This window comes from Antechinus flavipes, chromosome 3, assembly GCF_016432865.1.
Source record: "Antechinus flavipes isolate AdamAnt ecotype Samford, QLD, Australia chromosome 3, AdamAnt_v2, whole genome shotgun sequence".
NCBI classification, from domain to species: Eukaryota; Metazoa; Chordata; class Mammalia; order Dasyuromorphia; family Dasyuridae; genus Antechinus; species Antechinus flavipes.
The window spans coordinates 84,013,143-84,037,869 of record NC_067400.1 but is presented as its reverse complement, the minus strand read 5'-3'; the positions used below and the strand labels follow the sequence as shown (position 1 = coordinate 84,037,869).

The 24,727-nt window shown below is 36.4% G+C and overlaps 1 protein-coding gene across 7 annotated transcripts in view; it reads right to left on the bottom strand.

Annotated features, from left to right (window-relative positions):
- FLACC1 (flagellum associated containing coiled-coil domains 1) overlaps window positions 1-24,526 on the bottom strand; it is a 58,249-nt gene extending 33,723 nt beyond the window's left edge. The window contains exons 1-7 of one of the 7 annotated variants that reach the window (XM_051983787.1): window positions 21,208-21,363; window positions 20,764-20,854; window positions 17,854-17,935; window positions 16,956-17,116; window positions 15,571-15,648; window positions 9,743-9,797; window positions 6,950-7,083 (exon numbers count right to left, since the gene is read on the bottom strand). In XM_051983787.1, the coding sequence (XP_051839747.1) occupies window positions 6,950-7,083; window positions 9,743-9,797; window positions 15,571-15,648; window positions 16,956-17,062 (374 nt within the window). In that variant the 5' untranslated portion in view covers window positions 17,063-17,116; window positions 17,854-17,935; window positions 20,764-20,854; window positions 21,208-21,363. The other 6 variants (XM_051983784.1, XM_051983785.1, XM_051983782.1 and 3 more) reach the window with 6 other exon arrangements.
- Between the last annotated feature and the right edge of the window lie 201 nt (window positions 24,527-24,727).

Sequence of the window (24,727 nt, the reverse complement as noted above, 5' to 3'; positions counted from 1 at the left end):
CTCCAGAATGGTTGGATTCGTTCACAACTCCACCAACAATGCATCAGTGTCCCCGTTTTCCCGCATCCCCTCCAACATTCATCATTATTTTTTCCTGTCATCTTAGCCAATCTGACAGGTGTTTAGTGTTATCTCAGAGTTGTCTTAATTTGCATTTCTCTGATCAATAATGATTTGGAACACTCTTTCATATGAGTGGTAATAGTTTCAATTTCATCATCTGAAAATTGTTCATATCCTTTGACCATTTATCAATTGGAGAATGGCTTGATTTCTTATAAATTTGAGTCAGTTCTCTATATATTTTGGAAATGAGGCCTTTATCAGAACCTTTAACTGTGAAGATGTTTTCCCAGTTTGTTGCTTCCCTTCTAATCTTGTTTGCATTAGTTTTGTTTGTACAAAGGCTTTTTAATTTGATGTAATCAAAATTTTCTATCTTGTGATCAGTAATGGTCTCTAGTTCATCTTTGGTCACAAATTTCTTTCTTCTCCACAAGTCTGAGAGATAAACTCTTCTATGTTCCTCTAATTTATAATCTCATTCTTTATGCCTAGGTCATGGACCCATTTTGATCTTATCTTGGTATATGGTGTTAAGTGTGGGTCCATGCCTAATTTCTGCCATACTAATTTCCAATTATCCCAGCAGTTTTTATCAAATAATTAATTCTTTTCCCAGAAGTTAGGGGCTTTGGGTTTGTCAAACACTAGATTGCTATAGTTGACTATTCTGTCTTGTGAACCTAACCTTTTCCACTGATCCACTAATCTATTTCTTAGCCAATACCAAATGGTTTTGGTGACTGCTGCTTTATAATATAATTTTAGATCAGGTACAGCTAGGCCACCTTCATTTGATTTTTTTTTCATTAATTCCCTTGAGATTCTCGACTTTTTATTGTTCCATATGAATTTTGTTATTTTTTCTAGATCATTAAAATATTTTCTTGGAAGTCTGATTGGTATAGCACTAAATAAATAGGTTAGTTTAGAGAGTATTGTCATCTTTATTATGTTCGCTCAGCCGATCCAAGAGCACTTAATATTTTCCCAATTATTTAAGTCTGACTTTATTTGTGTGGAGACTTTTTTATAATTTTGCTCATATAATTCCTGACTTTCCTTTGGTAGATAGATTCCCAAATATTTTATGGTATCAATAGTTATTCTGAATGGAATTTCTCTTTGTATCTCTTGCTGTTGGGTTTTGTTGGTGATGTACTCTTCAAACTTTTAATAGCTTTTTTCCACCCTCTCAACCGAAGACTTTGTGCCCTACTTTCTTAAGAAAACTGGGACCACTCACAGGGAACCTTCTATCTTCTCATCTCATGATTCCTTGACATCATCCCTGTCTTCTCCTTTATTCCAGTCTCTTCTGTTCTACCTTCTCTTCAGCTATCTCTTCCATGACCTTGCCAAAGGCCTTGCTTCTGAGACTTGGTTGTTGGCCACTTCGTCCATAACTACTATTTCAGGAAAGCCCTGGCCAGGATGCTTATGTCACTTCTAGGATACTCAGAATACTACTTTCACCTACTTTGCTGCCCTAGAGGAACTTCTGCCCTGGAGTTCTGAAATCCAGATTGGTGAGATGACTGCCTCTCTCAAACCATTAGTTCAGGAAAACCCTTACTACTGTGCTTATTACTCTCCATTTGAAGGCCATCTTCTTCCACTCTCACCAAGTGCTTTATTTCAGCACTTGTAGTCTTACCCACTTCTCCTCCAGTTCTGGAGCCATAAATCATAATCAAATCAGTTCTTCCATTGTACCTAGATAATGTCAATATACCGACCTGTGGTTCCAAACATCATTCTTATACATTTCCTACATCAAAGTGTACCTTTCTCATATTTATATATTGTCAGTCATCATGAGACTTTAAGCTTCTTGAGGGCAGAGACCATTTTTGCTTTTGTATTTGTATCCCCAAGCATTCAGCAATAGTGCTTGGGACATTGTACCTAGCAAATGCTTTTTCATTTGTTCCTAAAGAGTAACAAACTCCTGAAGAGTAAAACTTCTGAAGAGTAGGCTCTTCTCTTTACCAAAGTCAGACCCTCTACAAGTACCCATGATTCCATCCCTCTCGTGTCTTTTCCACGTTGGTCCCATTGTAGCTATCTCTAAGTTTCTTCTAATTTTAAAAAAGACTATACTTGATACTATCTCCACAAGTTACCACCTTATATTTCTCCTTTTCTCAATAAAACTCTTTGAAAAAGTTATCAAGACTTGTTTCTACTTACATTTCTCTCATTCTCTTCTAAAATCAGCAGGTTTTGACCTTACCTCTTCAAAGTTATTAATGATACTTTATCAGATCTAATGGCCTCTTTTCAATCCTCATCTATTGAAACTTCTTGTTTTTTCCACTCTTTTGGTTCTCCTCTTACCTGTGTGACCACTCTTTCCAGCCTCCTTTACTGGATCATCACCCATGTTGTTTGTATCCATTAAATGTTGATGTACCTCAAGGATCACCCATTTGAGTCCTCTCATCTTTTCTCTTTACAATTCTAGGCTTCTTCTAGGCTTAATTTTCATCTAAATGAAGGTAATTCTAAAAGCTTTGTCTAATCAATCTCTGTGTTATGATTAAGTTCTAAACAACCAACTGCCTAGTAAACATTTTAAACTGGATGCCCCACAGGCATTTCGAAATTAACATGTTCCAAATAGAACTCATTGTCTTCCAGCCTACTCAACCCTCTTTTCAGTTTTCTTTTTATTATTAGGCAATCATCCTCCACTTTGGCTTTATCTTTCATTCCTCAGTCTCACTTATGTCTAATCTATTGCCAAATCTTGTCTTTCCTATCTTCACAAGTGTTCCTTTTTTCTTAGCCACAAAGCTGAGACCTATAGATCAGGGCTTTAACACCTTTCACCTATCCTATATAATATAGTTTCTTAATTGGTCCCTCTGCCTCTAGTCTCTTCCTTTTCTCCTCCACAGAGACAAATCACCTTTTTATTCAGTGTCTCCAATATCTCCCAGACTCTGCAAGGGCCATCTTCCATTACTATGAACTTTTCTTTCTCATTTCAAGTTCTTAGAATCCTTGGTTATGGAGGTGGAGGATGGTGGAGAGGAGTCAGGAAGTTGCTTGAGTTCTCCCCAGTTTCTCTCAGAAACAATGTGAAATAAAATCTCTGAATAGATTTTGGAGTGACAGAACCTATAAAGAGATTCAATGAACAATTTAAAAGCTTAAGATATCTTGAAAAGACTTCAGGAAAGGTCAGTTTCACTTGGGTGAAAGGGGAGATGGCTTAGGATAGATAGTTGTCTGGGCAAGTCTGCAGAAGGGTCTCAGCCACACAACAGATCAGCTGCTAAAACCTCTCAGTCCTGATTCAATAGGACAGTAGTACCGCACACCAGTGATGGAACCTCCAATTCCAGTCCAGAAGGCAAATTGCCAGTCCCAGAAACCAGACCACAAGAAGTGGGATTAGGTTGGGCTACCCTGGTGCTATGAACAAGTCATCAAATACCAGAGACTTTAGTGTTCAAAGCCAAAATTCAAAAATGCCTTAAAGCCAAATAAAGCAGCTTGGGACAATGACTCCAATGCTCCAAGCTAAAGGAGTTGATTTTAAAAAGCCATGAAATAGGGAGGGGGGCGGGGGGGGAGAAAGAGCAAGAAACAAAAAAAGAACCGTGACCATAAAAAGCTACTATGGTGATAGGGAACATCAAAAAACCAATTTAGAAAAGGACAAAATGCCTATATGTGAAACATCAAAAGAGGATATATATTGGTCTCAATTCCAAAGAGCCTTCTTGAAAAAGCTCAAGAAGGATTTTAAAAGTCAAATGAGAGGAAGAAGAAAAATTGGGAAAAGAAATGAGAAGTATGTGAGAGAGTCAACAGTTTGGAAAAGGATAGACAAAAATTGATTGAAAAAAGCAATTCTTTAAAAAACACAATTGGCCAAATGCAAAAAATATCCATTGATGAAAACAACACTTTTGAAAGTAGAAGTAGCCAAGTAGAAAGGGGGTACAAAAGCTAATTGAAAAACATCACACATTAAAAACTAGAATTGGGCAAATGAAAGGTAATGACTCCGTGAGATGTTAAGAGTCAAACAAACTAAAAAGAATGAAAAAAATAGAGGAAAATGTAAACTACCTCATTGGAAAAACAACTGACTTGGAAAATAGATTCAGAAGAGTTCATTTAAGAATTTTTGGACATGAAAGACAATCAAAAAAAGAGCCTAGACAGCACCTTTCAAGAAATCATCAAAGAAAACTGCCTTGATATCCTAGAACCAAAGAGCAAAATAGTCACTGAAATAATCCACCAATCACCGCCTAAAAGAAATCCCACCACAAGGAACTACAAGAAATATTTTAGTTAAAGTCTAGAATTATAAGATTAAAAAAAAATACTTTAAGTTGCCAGCAACAATTCAAGTATTAAGGAACCACAGGATTTAGATTACCCAGGATTTAGAAGCTTCTGTATTAAAGGACTGAAGGGCCTGGAACATGATATTCCATAAGACAAAGGAGCTGAGACTATAGCCAAGAATCAACTACTCAGAAAAATTGAACATAATCTTTCAGGGGAAAAGAAGAATATTCAACGAAATAGGGGATTTTCAAGCATTTCTACTGAAAAGATCAGAACTAAACAGAAAATTCAATCTTCAAGTGCAAGACTCAAAAAAAGCATAAAAAGGTAAACAGTAAAGGAAAAAAAAGTTACTTAAAGGTTTAACTATCCCTACATGAGAAGATGTTTGTAACTCATGAGAACTGTATCTTTATTAGTGCCGTTAGATAGATAATAGACATAGGGTGTAGGTATAAGTTGATTTTGATGTAATGATATAAAAATACATCTAGAGGTGGAAAAAGGATTGTACAGGGAGCAGAGGAAAGGGGTGGTAAAATGGAGCAAATTAGATCACATGAAGAGGCACATAAGACCTATTAAAGAAAAAGGAAGGGGATGAGCATTGTTTGAAGCCTAATCTCATCAAGAGGGAATAACACACACACACTTCACTTAGCAGGGTATAAAATTTTATCTTACTACATAAAAAAGTAAGAGTAGAAAGGGAAAAGAAAAGTGAGAGGTTATATAGAAGCAGAAGGGGAAATAGATAAGAAAAGCATGGGGGTGCTAATAGAAGAGAGGGCAAATTGAGGTAGGGGGTAGTCAGAAGCAAAGCATTGGTGAGGAGGAACATTTTGAAAAGTATCAGCCAAAAGGTACCATAGACAATGAAGTAATATCAATACTAAACGTATATGTACCCCAGACTGGTGTAACATCAAGATATCCTCAGCAGATAACCATGAAGTAAAGAGACGAAGGAGATAATTAATAAAGGCTTATTGATTGATTGAAAAGATATCTACTCAAGCTCCAGTTCTTAAATGGGCAAATCACCTAAAACTTTCAGAAACATACTCTAGAAAAAGAAATTAGGAGTTCTTACTCCCTATACTTTTTAGGGCTATTTCTGAGAAAAGTACAATATTAACTGCAAAACACCTAGAAACCCATACTGTTGTTATACTCCCAGTTTCCTGCTTGATGCCATTCCACAGCTATCCCTTGCTTTACACTAATTCTTTTTAGGAAAGGGGTTAATGTGCCAGGTATTGACTTGAGCTCTTTTACAAATATAATCATGTAAAGAGAGTTAATTCAGATCAAAGATGGACAGAAGCAGCTACACCCAAAGAAAGAACACTGGGAAATGAATATAAACTGCTTGCATTTTTGTTTCTCTTCCCGGGTTATTTCTACCTTCTGAATTCAATTCTCCCTGTGCAACAAGAAAACTGTTCAGTTCTGCACACATATATTGTATCTAGGATATACTGTAACCTATTCAATATGTAAAGGACTGCTTGCCATCTAGGGGAGGGGGTGGAGAGAGGGAGGGGAAAAATCAGAACAGAAGTGAATGCAAAGGATAATGCTGTAAAAAAATTACCCTGGCATGGGTTCTATCAATAAAAAGTTATTAAAATTTTTTTATTAAAAAAAATAATTAAAAAATAATTTAAAAAACCCAAATATAATCATGTTTGATGTTCACAAAAAACCCATTATTCCCCATTTTACAGATGGGGAAACTGGTACAATTAGAAGTTAAAATGACTTGCTCAAATCACATAGTATGTCTGAAGCTGGATTTGGATGGAAGTTTTCTCAATTCCAAGCCCAGAACTTTATCCACTATAGTACAGCTGATTTATTTATTTATTACAAATGTTTATTTTTGTTTTCCTTAGATCTATATTTTTTCTGTTTTGCTACACACAGATTTGAAAATCCTAGAACATAAGTTGACCTATCGTATCTTTACGTATCATAATTGAAATATTAACTCAAGTTTTGCTCCCAGATATTGAATTCTTCTCTATCAATTCTTACCAACTAAATTCAGGTTGTTGTAAAATTCATTAGTCTTACTAGCACATATAGTTTATATAAACATAAGTAGATATATATGTTTGTAGCAGAAGTTGCCATTCTAGAGGTCATTCTATAGCGTATGAATCTGGAGCTTCCCTTGAAATTCCAGGGATATAGTAATTGGGCTCTAAATTGTCCCTTTTTTCTATTATCATCCTCTTCCTCAAATCACATGACTTCTATGACCTGAATGAGCCTTTACTCTCCAGGACCAGTGCCAAAGAGAAGAAAATTTTATGATACACATAGTAAGAAAATATGTGAGAGATACTTCGGAAAATGAATAATCAGCATATGGACTAATTCACTTCTGGACAACTGGTTAACTCCTATATGCTTGTTAGAACCCCAAGACAGGATTCTCTTTATCATAAAACAGCAATAAAGCTAGATTATAGAGTTTATTTCATGGGGAGAGTGTGGTAAAACCAGCTTCAAATGTCTTTTGCTGACCTTCCCTCCCTCCTTAGAAAGTTGTCAAAGGCATTACCTGGGCAGTAAAAGTCTGAGCATACGATCTTCTTTAGGCTTTTTTGGCCTTTCAAACAACTCATCGCCCAATATAACTGAAATTTCTTCATCACTTCGAGAGTAGGTAAATCCAGGAGAGATCTTTTTTGTGTCCTGGATTGTGAAATGACAAGACCAGGTAAGGGCTCAGAATGCTACAATTTTTGCAAGTCCTCCTTCAAACATTTTCCCTTTCAATCTCTGTCTACCTCCTTTAAGAAAAGCAAGAAAAGTTCCTTCTTCAATAAGAATCTAAAAGAGTTTTTAAAAATCTTTTATGTGAAATGATTTACCTTTTAAAAATCAGTGTCTCAGTGTAACATATATTGGATTACTTGTTGTCTAGGGGAGGGAGGAATTGGGGAGGTAAGGAGAAAAATATGAAACACAAGGTTTGGCAAGGCTGAATGTTGAAAACTATTTTGGCATGTATTTTGAAAAATAAAAAGCTATTATTATTTTAAAAATAAAAAATAAAAATAAAAATTAGTGCCCAAGATAGAAAAGTACAGACAAAAAGTACAAATTATGGAATTTGTCTGTAATGGAATACTATAGTGTCAAAAGAAGTGACATAAAAAAAAGTTTCAGAGAAACTCAGGAAAAATTGTATGAACTAATGCAGAATAAAGTGAGCAGAATCAGGCAAACACATTACATAATAACAAATTCATTTAAAAACAAAGTAACTTTTAAAGAATCAGGAACTCTCCTAAACCATGATTGTAGCCTACTGCCTTCTACTTTGGCAAGGCCCAGAACCAGTGATGAAAAGATATTACTCATCTCATAATAGAGAGATGATGGACTCAAAATGTAGAACAAGACATCTTTTTTTCAAAACTTTTTATTTTCAAAACATATGCATGGATAATTTTTCAATATTAACCCTTATAACCTTGTCGTTCCAATTCCCCTCTCCCTTTCCCCACTCTTTCTCCTAGATGGGAAGTAATGTATGTTAAATTCATTATATGCATACATATTTATACAATTATCTTGCTGCACAAGAAAAATCAAATCAAAAAGAAAAAAATAAGAAAATAAAATGTAATCACACAACAACAAAAAGAGTGAAAATGCTATGTTGTGAACCACACTCAGTTCCTACAGACTTTCTCTGGATATAGATGGCTCTCTTCATCACAAGATCATTGGACCTGACCTGAATCATCTCATTGTTGAAGAGAGCCACATCCATCAGAATTGATCATCATATAATCTTCTTGTTGCCATGCACAATGATCTCCTGATTCTGCTCATTTCACTCAGCATCAGTTCATGTAAGTCTCTCCAGGCCTTTCTGAAATCATCCTGCTGGTTGTTTCTTACAGAATAATATTCCATAACATTCATATACCACAATTTATTCAGTCATTCTCCAACTGATGGGCATCCACTCAGTTTCCAGTTTCTTGCTACTACAAAAAGGGCTGCCACAAACATTTTTTGTATATTTTGTGTGGGTCCCTTTCCCTCCTTTATGATCTCTTTGAGATACAGGCCCAGTAGAGACACTACTAGATCAAAGGGTATGTATAATTTGATAGCCCTTTGGACATAGTTCCAAATTGCTCTCCATAATGGCTGGATGTATTCACAATTCCACCAACAATGCATCAGTGTCCCAGTTTTCCCACATCCCCTCCAACATTCATCATTATTTTTTCCTGTCATCTTAGCCAATCTGAGAGGTGTATAGTGGTACCTCAGAGTTGTCTTAATTTGCATTTCTCTGCTCAATAATAATTTAGGGCATCTTTTCATATGATTAGAAATAGTTTTAATTTCTTCATTTGAAAATTGTCTGTTCATATCCTTTGACCTTTTATCAATTGGAAAATGGCTTGAGTTCTTATAAAGATGAGTCAATTCTCTCTATTTTAGAAATGAGACCTTTATTAGAACCTTTGAATGTAAAAATGTTTTCCCAGTTTATTGCTTCCTTTCTAATCTTGTCTGCAGTAGTTTTGTTGGTACAAAAACTTTGTAACTTAATCAAAATTATCTATTTTGTGATCAATAATGAACTCCAGTTCTTCTTTGGCCACAAATTCCTTCCTTCTCCACAGATCTGAGAGGTACACTATCCTTTGTTTTTCTAATTTGCTTATAATCTCACTCTTTATGTCTAAATCCTGAATCCTTTTCGACTTTATCTTGGCATATGGTGTTAGATGTGGGTCAGTGCCTACTTTCTGCCATACTAGCCTCCAATTTTCCCAGCAGTTTTTGTTAAATAGTGAGTTTTTATCCCCTAAGTTGGGAAGACATATATATTTTTAGACAGGGCCAATGTGGAAATTTGTTTTGCTTGCTTCTACATTTGTGATGCAAGGGTTTTATTTTTCTTTCTTCCCCCTCCCTCCCTCCTGACATTGGGACCTGGGGAGGTGAAAACAAGAGAAAATAAATACTATTAATTAAAATGTAATTAAAAGTAAAATCATAGATGCTTAGTCTCATCTTCAGATTCCCCCCTTCAGAGGAGACCTAGTTGTAATCACATTCCCCCCCCCCCCCCCACACACACACACCTAATTTAGAGAAAGCATTGATCTTCAAAAAGCAACATGGTAGTAAAGAATAGATGATTTGGAGTCAAGAAGATCTCAGTTCAAAATCTATTTCTGCTACTCACTACCTATATCAAGCAAATCACTTACTATATACCTGACTCGATTTTCCTCATCTGTAAAATCAGGTGGTTGGACTAATTGATATCTAAGGTTTGAATCAAAATCCTATAAAAATGGTGACTCATTTTACTCACTTCATGGGTTTTCTTTTCTTTTTGTGGTGCATGCTCTTTGGATTGTACCTGTTTTCTGTAAGGAAAAATAACAACTGTCAGCGAACTATAGACAAACACAAAATTCTGGAGACTCCTGTTGTTTTCTGTTCCAAGTCATAAAATCCCTAAGAAAAGTCAACCCCTGCAGATTTCTCAGAGTACCAGGTTAGGTATTAAAATCTATCATGATGGTAGTGTGATTCAATAAGAATTTAGATTCTTTATTATTATTTTCTTCTACTTCTACTATTATGTTATACTACTACACTATTACTACTATACTACTACACTAGTACTACTGATACTACTATTATATATTACTATACTACTACTATATATTACTACTCTAGTTCTACTACTATCACACTTCTACTACTGCAATAACTCTTGTGACCTTTGTTTGCACTGAAGAAATTGGAGGCAGCTTTTTATCACTGGAAATTTGTTTGAAAGGGCCTGCATGAGGATAAAAGAATAATGCTTTCTACCTCCTAGAACCTTTTCTTCCCACATTTGGGGTTAGGGGATAAAGAGGATGTGGAATTCTTACTCTTTCAGATTTAGGGTGTTAGGTAGGGGATATGCTCTCTGCTGATCTACAGGATCTCTTGCTTGAAAAGCCTGCCTCTCTGACAACCTCAGTATGATGGTAGAAGAATAGAGACATCCTGCCTATAGGTCTATTATCTCTTTATTTGGAAAATAATATGCAAAATCCATTTTAAGGGTATTGAGGCAAAGGACATAGCAGGTAATTTGAAATAAAAGGTGCATTTCTACAGTTAGATTGATTGGAGTGATTTCTATTTTGAAGATCTTTGAAGTGGTAGGTAACATTTCAATATGTATGTATACAAAGAAACATTCATTGACAAATTCAAAAGAAACAATTAAAAAACAAAACACTTCAATGTTCTACCAGTTGCAAAATTATCTCAATTGTACTTTAGCTGTGCACATTTTTATTTATTTGATAATAATGTGGGGGAAAAAAACATTTCATTTAAGTCAATTTTGGTTGAGAAGTTGGCAAGCATTTATTAAGTACTTACTATGTGCTAAGTTATGCACTGGGAATATGAGAAAAAAGTACCTGTCCTCAAGGAGCTGAAATTCTAATGGAAAAAGACCACATTTAAAATAAAAAGTTGCTTCTCTTTTAAATAACAATATATTTTTAAAATTTTGAAAAATATCCCTTTCCAAAAACCTCCCATTTTTAAAACTAGAAAAAGATTCTTAAAAGAATTGGAAGGAACAAAGGTGCCATCTAGTCCAACTCATTTTGGTCTGTCATGTCTGACTTTTTGGGACCCCATTTTGAAGTTTTCTTGGTAAAAATTAACTAGAGTGCTTTGCCTTTTCCTTCTCCAGCTCAATTTACAGATGAGGAAACTGAGGCAAAAAAGTTATGAGACTTGCCCAAGAGTCACACAGCTAGTAAATGTCTGAGATGGGATTTGAACTCTGGGAAGTGATTTCCTGACTTGAGGTCCAGTGCTCTGTGCATGATGGCATTACCTAGCTGCCCCAAATCCAACACTTATCTTAACAAAAATTACCTCTAACCAAGAAGACATTATTTAACTTTTTCTTGCATATCTCTAGCAATGATGAAATACTGCCCTCCCCTCGTTTCCCAAAATATCCCATCCATTTTCAGTCAACTTTAACTGAAAGAAAGCTTTTCCTGACATCAAGACTAAACTGTCCTCTCAGCAAGGTCTGTCTATTCTTCCTATTTGTGCTGGGGTGGAGCAGAAAATGCAGGGAAAGTTCTTAATAACAAAATTCTCAATAACCAAAAAGAAAAAAATCTGTTTAAGAAAAGGAGAAACTATCTAAATAGATTAGATGCTCAAGGAGCCCAATAATAACTTAGATTTGCAAAACACTAATTCAAGTGGTAGAAAGTAATGGAGGATGAAAACAAAAGCAAAACATGGCAAAGTAATAATCGCATCAAGAGCTCTGAAAGATCAAAATGAGCTAGGCTAGTGAGGTTAGCTGAGAACAAAAAGTGTCCTTTTTACCCAAAATTGGAGAAAAGACTGAAGAAAATATAGGAGTAATGTGGTAAATAGAATAATGATAGTAAATTTTGTGTTTGATTTCTCTGAAAAGAGGAGGACATTTGTCCTGGAAAGGGATAGGGACTGGATAGGTTATATTCAATCAACAAATTTGAAATATCTACAAGCATGGGGAAGCAAGGTGGCCCAGTGGATAGAATGCTGGGCCTGTAGTCAGGAAGATTCACCTTTCTGAGTTCAAACTTGGCCTTAGATTCTTACTAGCTTTGTGACCCCTGGACAAAACACATCATTCTATTTGCCTCAGTTTCCTCATCTGTAAAATGAGATGGAGAAGGAAATGGCAAATCACTCCAGTATCTTTGCCAAGAACCCCAAATGGGGTTACAACTGAAAAATTATCGAGCATATATAAGTACAAAAAATGAAATAGTCCCTACTCACAATGATCTTGGTATAAAGAATTTCCAGATGAGGAAAATTCTTTTATCAGTACAGGTAATCATTATGGTTTTAGAAAACTGCCTTGAACATTGAGATGCTAAATGATCAGGGTCACATAACCGGTAGGGGTGTGCTCTCAACTTGAAGGCTGCCTATCTATTATAGCACTTAGCCTTATAGACTAGAGAGGATAGAACAAGTGGTTCTTTATTATTATTATTATTGTTATATCTTTTTATTATATTATTATATTATAGCTATTTTATTTTTATTGCATGGGTAATTTTTCAACACTGATCCTTCCCAAACCTTCTGTTCCAAATTTTCCTCTCCTTCTCCCCACCCTTTCCCCTAGATGGCAGGTATTCCAATACATGTTAAAAATATATGTCAAATCCAATATATGTATACATATCCATAGTTATCTTGCTGCACAAGAAAAATTGGATCTAGAAAAAAAGGACTTGAGAAGGAAAACAAAACTGCAAGCAAACAACAATAGAAAGGGAAAATGCTATGTTATGGTCTACACTCAGTTCCCACAGTCCTCTTCCTGGGTGTAGATGGCTCTTTTCATTACTGAACAATTGGAACTGATTTGGATTCTCTCATTGTTGAAGAGAACCACATCCACCAGAATTGATCAACATATAGTCTTCTTGTTGCCATGTACAATGATCTCTTGGTTCTGCTCATTTCACTCAGCATCAGTTCATGTAGGTCTCTCCGAATCGCTCTGAAATCATCCTGCTGGGCATTTCTTACAGAACAATAATATTCCATAACATTCAAATACCATAATTTATTCAGCCATTCTCCAGCTGATGGGCATCCACTCAAACAGGGCTGCCACAAACATTCTTGCACATTACAGATCCCTCTCCCTCCTTTAGTATCTCTTTGGGATAGAAGCCCAGTAGTAACACTGCTGGGTGAAAGAGTATGCACAGTTTGATAACTTTTAAAGTGTAATTCCAAAGTACTCTCCAGAATGGTTGGATTTGTTCACAGTTTCACCAACAATGTATCAGTATTTTCCCACATCCCTTCCAACATTCATCATTATTTTTTCCTGTCAGCCAATCTGAGAGGTATGTAGTGGTATCTCAGAGTTGTCTTAATTTGCATTTCTCTGATCAATAGTGATTTAAAACACCTTTTCATATAACTACAAATAATTTCAATTTCTTCACCTGAAAATTGTTGTTCATATCCTTTGACCATTTTTCAATTGGAGAATGGCTTGATTTCTTATAAATTTGAGTCAATTTTCTATATATTTTGGAAATAAGGCCTTTATCAGAACCTTTGAATGTAAAAATAATTTCCCAGTTTATTGCTTTCCTTCTAATCTTGTCTGCAGTAGTTTTGTTTGTACAAAACCTTTTTAATTTAACAATCAAAATTATCTACTTTGTGATCAATAATGATCTCTAATTCTTCTTTGGTCATAAATTCCTTCCTCCTCTACAGGTTTGAGAGATAAACTATCTTATATTCTTTTAATTTATTTATAATATCATTCTTTATGCCTAGATCATGAACCCATTTTAATCTTATCTTGGTGTATGATGTTAAGTATGGGTCAATGCCTAGTTTCCGCCATATCAGTTTCCAATTTTCCCAGCAGTTTTTGTCAAATAGTGAATTCTTATCCCAAAAGCCGGGGTCTTTGGGTTTGTGAAACACTAGATTGTTATAGTTATTAACTATTTTGGCCTGTGAACCTAACCTATTCCACTGATCAACTTCTCTGTTTCTTAGCCAGTACCAAATGGTTTTAATGACTGCTGCTTTATAATACTGTTTTAGATCTGATACAGCTAGGCCACCTTCATTCGATTTTTTTTCCCAACAAGTGGTTCTTGAGGACGTAGCTGATGTCCAATGTAAGTGGAAAAAGGAACAAAATGCTTAACTGCTCTCATTGAGTTCAAGTTACCACCAAGCTCTGAAGAACAGCTTTAGGTATTGAGGAACCCATGGATATAATTGTAATCTTTGAAAGATCATGGAAGATGGTAGAGATGCTATTTAGTTGAAGATAATGTGTGATCTTGATCTTTCAAAACAAGGAAGAAAATGGAATCTAGAACATGTACTAAAGATTTAATGAACACTTAGAAAATGAAGGGATGGTCATGAAGAAACAGGATGACTGTCAATAATAAGTTATTTTTATTATTTTTTTATTGTTCTGACTGGTAGTTTAGGTGAATAATATATACACATATATTTAATTTACCTACATTTTAACAAAGTATTTGATGAAATATTTCATGATATTATTGTGGACAACATGAAGAAATATGGTACTAGATGGAAATATAGTGGATTCAGAATTGGATAAATGTTTAGTTTAGGTGCCAAAGGTAGTCTATATAATATGATGTCTTGGAAAAGGGTGCTACAAATGAATTCTATTCAAAGGATGATATTAGGAAAAAAGTAAAGGACAATATGAAGGAAAGTTGAGATAGATAAAGATGAAAAAAGAGATAGTGGGTAAGAATATTTTAAATAAATTGAAGGAACTTGATATTGGGAAGGTAAATAGGAAGCAGGTAGGTGGTGGATCGGAAAGAATTTTAAAAATTTCATGTCAGAAGAGCTAAACATGGAAGTTACATATACTTAAATACAAAATAGATAACTAAACAATAGTATTTTTCAACTCCAATGCATCAAGTGGCATAGTCTTTAAATTAATGAGGAAAAGCTTTGTAAAAAAGAGCAAATAACAATTGTAGGAGACTTTTTTGTTCTTATTTTAGAACTGGATAAATATAACAGAAAAATAAGCCAAAAAAAGGAAAATGAAGAATTAAATTTAGCTAGAAATATTAGATCTGAGAGATTTGTGATTTCTTCTAAATGAAAATAATTTAACAAATATTATATTTTGTCATCACATTTTGAACTTGGCAGAAAAACTAAAGACATCTTTCAGAGATCATAACACAACACAAAAAACAGTGATTAATAAAGGGGGCAGTGAGGTGATATAATAGAAAGAATGCCAAGTCTGGGTCAAGAAGACTCATCTTCTCATGTTCAATTCTGGCCTCAGATACTTACTAGCTATGTGATCCTAGGCAACTTACTTAACATTAATTTGCCTCAGTTTCCTAATTTGTAAAATTAACTGAAGAAGGAAATGGGAAATCACTCTAGAATCTTTGCCAAAAAACCCCAAATGGGATTACAAAGAGTTGGAAGTTCTGAACAACAACAGGCAGTAATCAAACAGGACTGAAGAAGCCATGGGCAGTAACTATTTTTTTAAATCAATCTCAACTGGTACCATTCCAAGCAGGTAGGAATATTTACCTTGGGCCACTGAGGGGTTTAATTTGTGGTGGTAGGAAGTAATTTCGCTCCTTCAAGGCAGTTGATATAGGACTTAATCTGGTAGTTCAAAACATATTTTTAAAAAGAGAAAAATTGGTTTAAACACAGACACATATTAGCACTAAATGTCAAGCTCATCATACCATTTCAGGGAATCCTGGTGCTGGAGACACCACCAATACCCACCTAATTGAACTCTTCCCTATAGACAAGGGAGACTAGAAGGTATTTTTAGAAGGACTAATGTCCATTCTGTTCCTCAAAATGAGTCTATCATTCATAAAAACATTAAAGAAACTTCCCCTTAACTGGATAAGTTAAGTAGTATATTAGAAAAGCTATTAGCAGAGTTATTAGAAAGCTCAATCGATTTGGAGTCACAAAGCGTGAATCTGAATCTGTTTGGAATCTATAGAATCTTGGTGGAGTAAAAATTTCTTTAATTTCCTTCTCCATAAAATGAGGGGGATGGTCACTAGATGGTCACTAAGATCCCTTTAGGCTCTAAATCCTATGAGATTGAGGCCCTTCTTTAGAATTTTTCCTCTTCCTCCCATCCTCCTTCCTCCTCCATGTCCTCCTCTTCCTTCTTCCACTTTTTTCTTTCGACTCTTCTTTCTTCTCCTTTCCTTTTCCCTTCCTCCTTCTCTTTTTTCTTTCTCTTCCCCTTCCCCCTTTTCTGCTCCCTCTCCTTTTTTGTTCTTCCCCTTAATATGTTCCATCTCTCATTTACTAATCTTTATAAGCCAGCTGATAGCGAACCGGGCCCAGAGTCAAGAAGATAAATTCAAATTCAGCCTCAGACACTTCCTGGCTGTATGATCCTGGACAAGCCAAACTTAACCTCTAATTGCCTGACAAAAGGATCCATTGGGCTTCTGGAGAAGGAAATGACAAACTACTCCAACCTCGCAAGGAAACCCATGAACAATTGGTCCATGGGATCACAAAGAGTCAAACATGACTAACTCAACAACATATCTTCCACACTTAACTGGATCAGTGATTTCATCGGCATAGGGAACGCCCAGATAAGAGACCTTCCATCAGTGCTTAGTTACTTCACCTTAGGGCACTGCCAAGATGACTTGGCCAGACACTCACTTTGACATTTTAAGATGCTACTGATGAGGACTCTAACAAGGGAATATGGCCGACAAGACCAAAATATGCTCAAGAATCGCTGGGAATGCAGGACACAAGTCCAGTTTGCTTTGCAAGGGGTATCTGCCAAGCTAGAATGTTTCTTGAGTTTTTTTACTGACATGTTTACTATTTTACTTAACATATTCTTGTCCAGGACACAATAACACCATCAATAACCACCATCTTGAGAGGAGCCTCTTGCCCTTCCCCCTCCTTACTTGGGTTGCCTTCCTGAGGGAGAGAGTAAGGAAGCCCTGAGGAGTTTCTTGGGCCCCAAGTTCCGAGTGTCCCAGCAGCTGCAGTATATCAAAGAGGAGTCAGACATGGCAGAGAATTTGAAGCTGTAGGAGTTAGTTCCAAGGCTATGAAGACAGCAAGACTGCAATGAAGAAAGAGAAGAGAGAGTTTGTGTGGGAGAAGAGCTGAAGACAATTCTACAACACTTAGGGAAACCCAGAGTTGGGGAGAATTTAGACAGATCCCAAAACTGAACCTGGAAGAGAAAAGAGATCTGAGGTTATTTATTCCTACAATTTCCAAGCAGGGATGAATACTCTGCTCTCTGCTCCCTTCTGTGGTTAACTTGCCTGAATCACAGAGAAAATGCCTGATATTGCCACCTGAATTCCTTGGGATGCACTGTCTGCAGTGTCCCTCTGCCTTTCCCCTACAACTTTCTCCCACCCCCCTGGAACTCAAAGGGATTGTTGGTTCTCTTCCAAGTTCTTTTTTTACAAATCAGGTAAACTTGAGCTAGTTCCCAAATGAGTCTGTTACTTAACTAGTGTGATGTAAGGAAAATCACTTTATCCTTCTCAGTATCAGTAAAATGAGAGGATTGGGCTAAATGACTTCCTTAAGTTCTTCCAACTATAACATTTTGGAAGAATAGCTAGAATCAAGGCCTTAACGTTAGGGAGACATGGGTTTGAATCCCCCTTAGACACTTTATCTCCATATGATTGCACAATCTCCCTTGGCCTTAGTTTCCTCATCTGTACAACAGGGCCAATAAGAATATCTATCTTAGAGAGTTGCATATGAGATAGGTGTAAAGTGCTTTGTAAAACTTAATACCCTACTTAAGTAGTGTGCTACTATGATTCCAAGAAGTACCTCACAAGTGTCTCTGACCTTGTCCACCCCAGTAGAAATTGGTACCTATGAATTTTGGTTCCTCAGCTTCCTTGTGGAATTCCTGAAAATGAATGATGTAACAAAATATGGTACTATGAGGATTCTTTACACAAATTGCCAGATATAAAGAATGATTTCCAAAATGAGGCTAAGTGCATTTCATAAAATTGAAACAGGATCACATTTATGGATTTTTTTTTTCTCCCAGTGACCTGGTAAATTCTGAATTCTTATGTAAACCCAATTATTTGTTCCCAAGAGTGTCAAGGTTCTCATAGTGAATACATTTTAATCATTCAACAAGTATCCACTGAGGGCTTATTCTACATTTATCATTGTGCTTAGTTACCGGAAAGACACGGTGTGGGAATGAAATCAGAAAAGCATTATGAGGAAGAAGGAAGCATGGCAGAAGTCATGGGGTGGGGATGGGGTGAGAGAAATAATTGATAAGGTTCTTTTGTCTCCCAGAAGCTGCTAAATTATTTGGGGAGAGAAAGTCCAAATCAAGTCAACAAGTTTACCCTAGTAAGGCACTGTTCTACATATTGAGAATTCAAAGATACAATGAAAAGTAGTATTCTTTATCATTAGAAAACTTAGAAATTAATATATAAAGCCATCAGACAACATATATAATTGAATGTCTAAGTCAGTAATAAAAATTAGCCAGTACTCTAAAAGCTATCAGGGAGGGTTTATGGAAGAGATGGGATTGCACCTAGGCTTTCATATTTCAACAGATGGGTACCAAGGAGTCCCTTAATTACAAAAAGGCTGAGTACAGCTATGCTCTATACTCTGATACAATTGTAAGAGAGAGAGAAAGACAGACAGACTTGATTTTCTTTCCTAGAATGAGAGGGATATTTGTTCAGTTTATATTAGTTTTGTCTTGAGGTGAGGGATAGTTTACCCATTTGTTATTTCAATCATTTCAGTCAATCATTCAAAAACATTATGTGCTTACGATAAACCAGGCACTATGTTACACTGAGGATACAAAAAGAAACAAAAAGACCCAATCCTTGCCTTCAAGGAGCTTACAATCTAATGGGGAAGACTACATGGAAACAAATATGTACAAAACAAGCTACGTGCAAGATAAATCAAGAAATAATTAATAGAGGGAAGACGCTAGAATTAAAAGGGGTTGAGAAAGGCTTCCTTTCCTAAAGATAGAATTTTATAGCTGGAACTTAGGATGTTCCAGGCAGTAGTAACAAAAGTATCGAGGTAAGAATGAGAATCTTATTGCCAAAGAAATATAGGGACTGGGGTAACTAGAGTAGAGGGTTCACTTTTGGGGAATCATAGGAAAGAAAATGGAAAGATCATGTATTAGAATAGCAGTCTTTTAAGAGTCAAGAGCCTTTTCTTTTAATATCTTATAATAATAATGTTCTTAAAATATTTATCACAATATTATCTTTATTCTAATTGTAATAATATAAAACATAATTTATAATATTTTTGAAAAATATTTTTTACATTTTCTAAACTTACCGAATTTTTTGCTAATTTGTACCTTTTTATTATTTTAAATAATCTTCGTAAACATCAAAACAATATATCGTATTATGGAAAGCTCAAAATAATGATGATGTTCTTAGAAGGAAATGACAGGGGTTATGATTTTTATGTATCTTTAGGAAATGGAGAGAGAACCCTGAGTAGAAGAATCCATCCTCCTGTTAACCCGTGATGAGTTTATCAGAAGAACCAAATGTTATCTGAGTAGATTTAAGAGAACTCAGCCTTGAGGTAAATGAAATAGGAGAGAGAAGAGGAAAAAGGAAGCAGCAATAGCAAGGGAGGGGAGTGAGAGTTGTTCATGGAAGGCAGCACCTTAAGGAGAGTCCAAACAGTCTGGTTCAACAATTGCCTTAGGCTTTGAGGAAAGAACAGGGGAATATGAACTCTAGAATAATAATACTATATGCATATATTATAATAGTTCCAGAACAGTGGGTAGAAGATCTACAAAGGAATTTCTCTCTTCAGTCCAGTCTACTCCATAATTTCCTGCTAGTTTTGGTTGTATGAAAAAGAGACCCTACTAATCTAAATCCCCATAATTTTAGAAACCCAGAGTTACACAAAAGTTCTTTTCACAAAAAGGATTGCAAGTGGGAAAAGTTTAAGAAGCCAATCTAGACAATTCTTCTTTTGCCTGAGGTCACAATCAATCATAGCACTGAACTCAGAAACTTGGTAGAGTTAAAATGAACTGTCTTCGCAGTGATGCTCTCTGGGAGTAGTTCAGGACTAGGCCCTTATTCGAGACACCCTTTCAAAAGATCAAATCAACACCTAGTCTCTTAGAATTTAAAAGGAAGTCAAAGATGAGAGTTGTTGCTTTCTATCAAACTTCCATTTCCAAGTCTAAATCGTGAAGAGAATTAAACGACCTAGGAAATAGGTCTTCTCTGTAACTTAATCTCTGGGTCTCAATTTCCTCTACAAACTGTACTTGTTTTATTGACTTAGAACCACAGATCTAGAGCTAGGAAAGACCCCCACCCCAAACCCACCCCTCCTGAGGGCAGCTAGTCCAGCCTTTTCATTTTTTCCAATTTAGGCTCATGGATTTTAAACGACTTGTCCAAGATCACACAGGTTATGTCAGAGACAGGATCACGTCATCTGTTTCCAGAATCTCTAGTGCTCTTTCTACTGCCTCCTCACAGATTTGTGGTAAGCATATGTAAATATTTAAGTGCTGTATGAAGTATGAGTTATGTTTATGTCTTGAGTCTTGGTGCCTTCTCCATTTTAGTGGGCGATACCATCAGGGTACTCTTTAGAGAAGGGAAAGGATACTGACCCAAAGGGGTGTTAAGAATAGAAAGCTGATATGCTTTAAAGATGCCTTCCCCAGACTCTTACCTTTTTTCTGGATTTCTTTCAGGGGATTTTCTCTCTGTTTACCTCCACTGAAAAGTTACATCTGAAAGTGCTACTGTGGAGTCTTCAGAGGCTATGGAGAATAGGTAACTAGTTATTAGCATATCAATTCTGTCCCTACCCCACCCTACCCACACCCCCACTTTCCCTTCAGTTTCAAGGCCTCATAAAATGATCCACAAAAGCTGCCATCTTTGGATGAACAAAACTGGTTATCTCAGCTGTGTAAAATAAGCCCGATTGTTGGCGGAAACCATTCCCCCTACAAGCACCAGAAGAGCTCTTACTAGGGATCCCTGAAGTCAAGAGCCGAGAAATAATTCTAGCCATTTTAACTGTCAGAAATGGAACTATGAAGCTTAAGGGAAACTGGGGAGCAAGGGTGAAGAGAAGTGCTTTAGAAAAACAAAAAACTTCTCCCCTCACCAGTAATAAAAAATTGGGGGTAGATCAGGGCTTGGCCCTTATCCTACACACCCTTCAAATCAACAGCCTAATTTCTCAGAATTTAAAAGGAGCCGAAGATGAGTCAATAACTTCTAACAAATTTCCATTTCCAAGGCTAGACTCTGAGGGGAGTTAAAGAACCTTGGAAACAGGTCTTCTCTATAATAGGTCTCCTCATTGGTGCCTACTGTTACTATAGAAACAAAATAGTCTCTCTCCTCCCCTCCCCCAAACCTCCTCCATTGCTGGGACAACTGTTTTTTCATAAAGAGGTTTTTAGAGGAAGGGTGGGATACTGTCAGTCATTATTGAGAGGTCACAATGCTGGGCTGCATACACAGGTGGTCAATTGTTCTGTTTGTTTGCTTCTAAATCATCAGCTTTAGCACATGACAGTGAGAAAGAAATAGCACAGAAAACCATTAAGATAATCAATATTATAGGAGCAGCTTTTTCAAGAGTAGATGCTTGAATCTCTGAAACTTAAAGATAGGTGGAAGGAAGGAAGGGTGGGGCTCTTAACTTCATCTTAAAAATGAGAAAATTGAATCCTAAAGAAAGGAAGTGGTTACAAGTTAGAGAAAGGCAAAGTTGACAATCCACATTCCAGTAAATCATGTGATTTTTCTCACCTTTACTAACTTCCAATTGTCTTGAGGGAATTCCCCCATTAGAAAGACATTCTTTTAGCCCAAGATCTGGACTATTATAAGAACACAAATCCTCCCAGGACAGAAAATACTAAGTTATTAGTTATAATGTACATTGTAGTAGAAATGAGTTTGATATTTTCTTGAGTGTGGATACTAAATCCAGGTAAAGATGGTGTGATAGAATAGCTTTAAAGGAAAAGTTAGGGAAAGGCAAATGGACAATACATGTTTCAGTAAATCATGTGATTTTTCTCCACCTTTACTAACTTCCAGTTGTCTTTTGATGGAATTCCCCCATAAGAAAGACATTCTTTTAGTCCAAGACCTGGACTATTATTAGAATACAAATCCTCCTGGGATAGAGAATTCTAAGTTGTTAGTAATAATGTACATTGTAGTAGAAATGAGTTTGATATATTTTCTTGAGTGTGGAAACTCAAATTCAGGTAAAGGTGGTGTGACAGAATAGCTTTAAAGGAAAAGTAGGGAAAGGCAAATGGACAATACATGTTTCAGTAAATCATGTGATTTTTCTCACCTTTACTAACTTCCAGTTGTCTTTTGATGGAATTCCCCCATAAGAAAGACATTCTTTTAGTCCAAGACCTGGACTATTATTAGAATACAAATCCTCCTGGGACAGAGAATTCTAAGTTGTTAGTAATAATGTACATTGTAGTGGAAATGAGTTATATTTTCTTGAGAGTGGAAACTCAAATTCAGGTAAAGATGATGTGATAGGACAATTTTAAAGGAGAAGATAACAGGCTATTCCAGCTTCCAGAAGATGAAAGACCCTAAGAGTTGTGGGCTCATACTTCTAGTGTTTTTTTTTTTTTTCTTTTTTTCTGGTATTGAGGACAGCTGGGTAAATGTTTTCTCGAGGTACTTATCTTGGTCACTGTCTCTGACCACAGCACCCTCTAGTGCTTCATTCTTCAATAGTTCAAATTCTTCAATATTTCCTTCTTCAAAAGTTCGAAGAATTTGGCCAAGTGTGATGGGATCGTCCACTTCAGAACTGGCAAGGGAGTCAGAAGCCCTGGCTTCATGTTCCTCCTTCACAATACTGTGTGATCACGGGTAACTCAACTGAGTCATTTCCCACTACTCCATCATCTCAGCCCATGTTCCTCATTCATTCATTCTTTAAATGTCTACTCAGTACAAAGCATAGCAATAACTTCTTGTTTTCTTCCTTTTGGTAAATTGGACATAACACATTTCTTGAGAAAGACGATTCAGTGGATCCACTCATACTCGTGTACAAGTCATTGTCCAGTAGGTGGTAGCATATTCAACTATTTGTGCAGTGTTTTCCTTCCAGTCCCTTGGGCTTCTTTGGGTAACGTTCTATATTCAAAAAACTCCAGCGATTTCCTATGATCTACAAGATCAAATATAAAATCCTGTTTGCCTTTCAACGTCCTTCAAAATCCAGCCTCCTACTTTTCCAATCATTTTACATCTTCCTCCCAATGACCATACTCCCTTCTCCAGATTCTGGACATTTTCACTGAACACTCCTTCTTCATTTTTGCCTACTGGCTTCCCTGGTTTCCTTCAATTCCTAACTAAAAATCTCATTTTCTACAATTGGGGAGTCTTTGCCAGCCTCTCTTCAATCTAGTGTCCTCCCTTCGTTTCTTACCATTAGACTGTGAGCTCTTTCAGGACAGGATTGTGTTTTCCTTTTTATATCCTTTCTTTTTATTTCTTTTTATATCCTTAGCACTTAGTGAAGTACTGGCACATAATAGACACTCAGTCCATCTTCAAAGAAGACTAAAATGAATCTCTATATTGGGGTCAAGATAAAGGTATGTCCCACTATAGATGATCAAATCAATACAAGTCTGGGACACTCTACCACTCTAGGTCAGACACAAATCCTCCATGTGAACATTTGGAGGGTAAATGTCTCTAACTGGATGCATCTCATATTTCTTTTGAGCTACTGCTATTCTGCTGTGCTTGTAGAGCACAGTGCCTTCTTTGATGTGGGCACACCATGCTGGGCAATCCTATGCCAGTGTCTCCCATGTCTCACAATTGATTCCAAAGTTTTTCAGAGATATCTTGATAGTATCCTATGTGAACGCTTCATGTGAATTCTCCATTGTCTCTTAGACAAACATACATTTGGCATTCAGAAAACATGGCCAGTCCATTGGGGTTGATTGCTTGGCAGTTCAGCTTGAGAAAGGACCTCAGTGTGATACTAGTGATATTAGTATCATCGGTGTGATAGCTGACCTTGATGTCTTTTCATCATTATTGAAGGTCTCTGACAGCATCACTGAAAACATCATGTTAAAAAGCATGGGAAACACAGCCCTGTTTCACTCCTCTGTGACGGGGAAAGCTCAAGAACGTTGCCCATTACTCAGACCCTATGCAAGAATGCTGTCATGAAAATGACATATAATATTGATGAACTTTCTGGACAACCACATTTTGCCAGGATTTTCCACAACCCCTCACAATGAGAATATCAAAGGCCCTGGTCAGATCAACGAAGACAGAATACAGACCTTTACTCTTCTCCTAGCATTTCTCCTGGAGTTGTCAGGCAGCGAACCCAATATCCATTATTCCTCATTTCCTTCTGAAACCACACGGACTCTATTAGATCCATCTTTCAGGTGAAAGATCAGCCTGTTAAGGAGAACTCTGGCAAGAATCTTGCCAGTAATGACTGAGAGAGGATTCTGCCCCACCCCACCCCCCATTATCACAGGACAATTTGTTTCCTTTTTCTTTATAGAGATGGACAATGGAAGCATCCCTGAATTTCTGGGGGATGAGCTCTACTTGCTATATAACCTGGAAGATTGCAGTTTGCT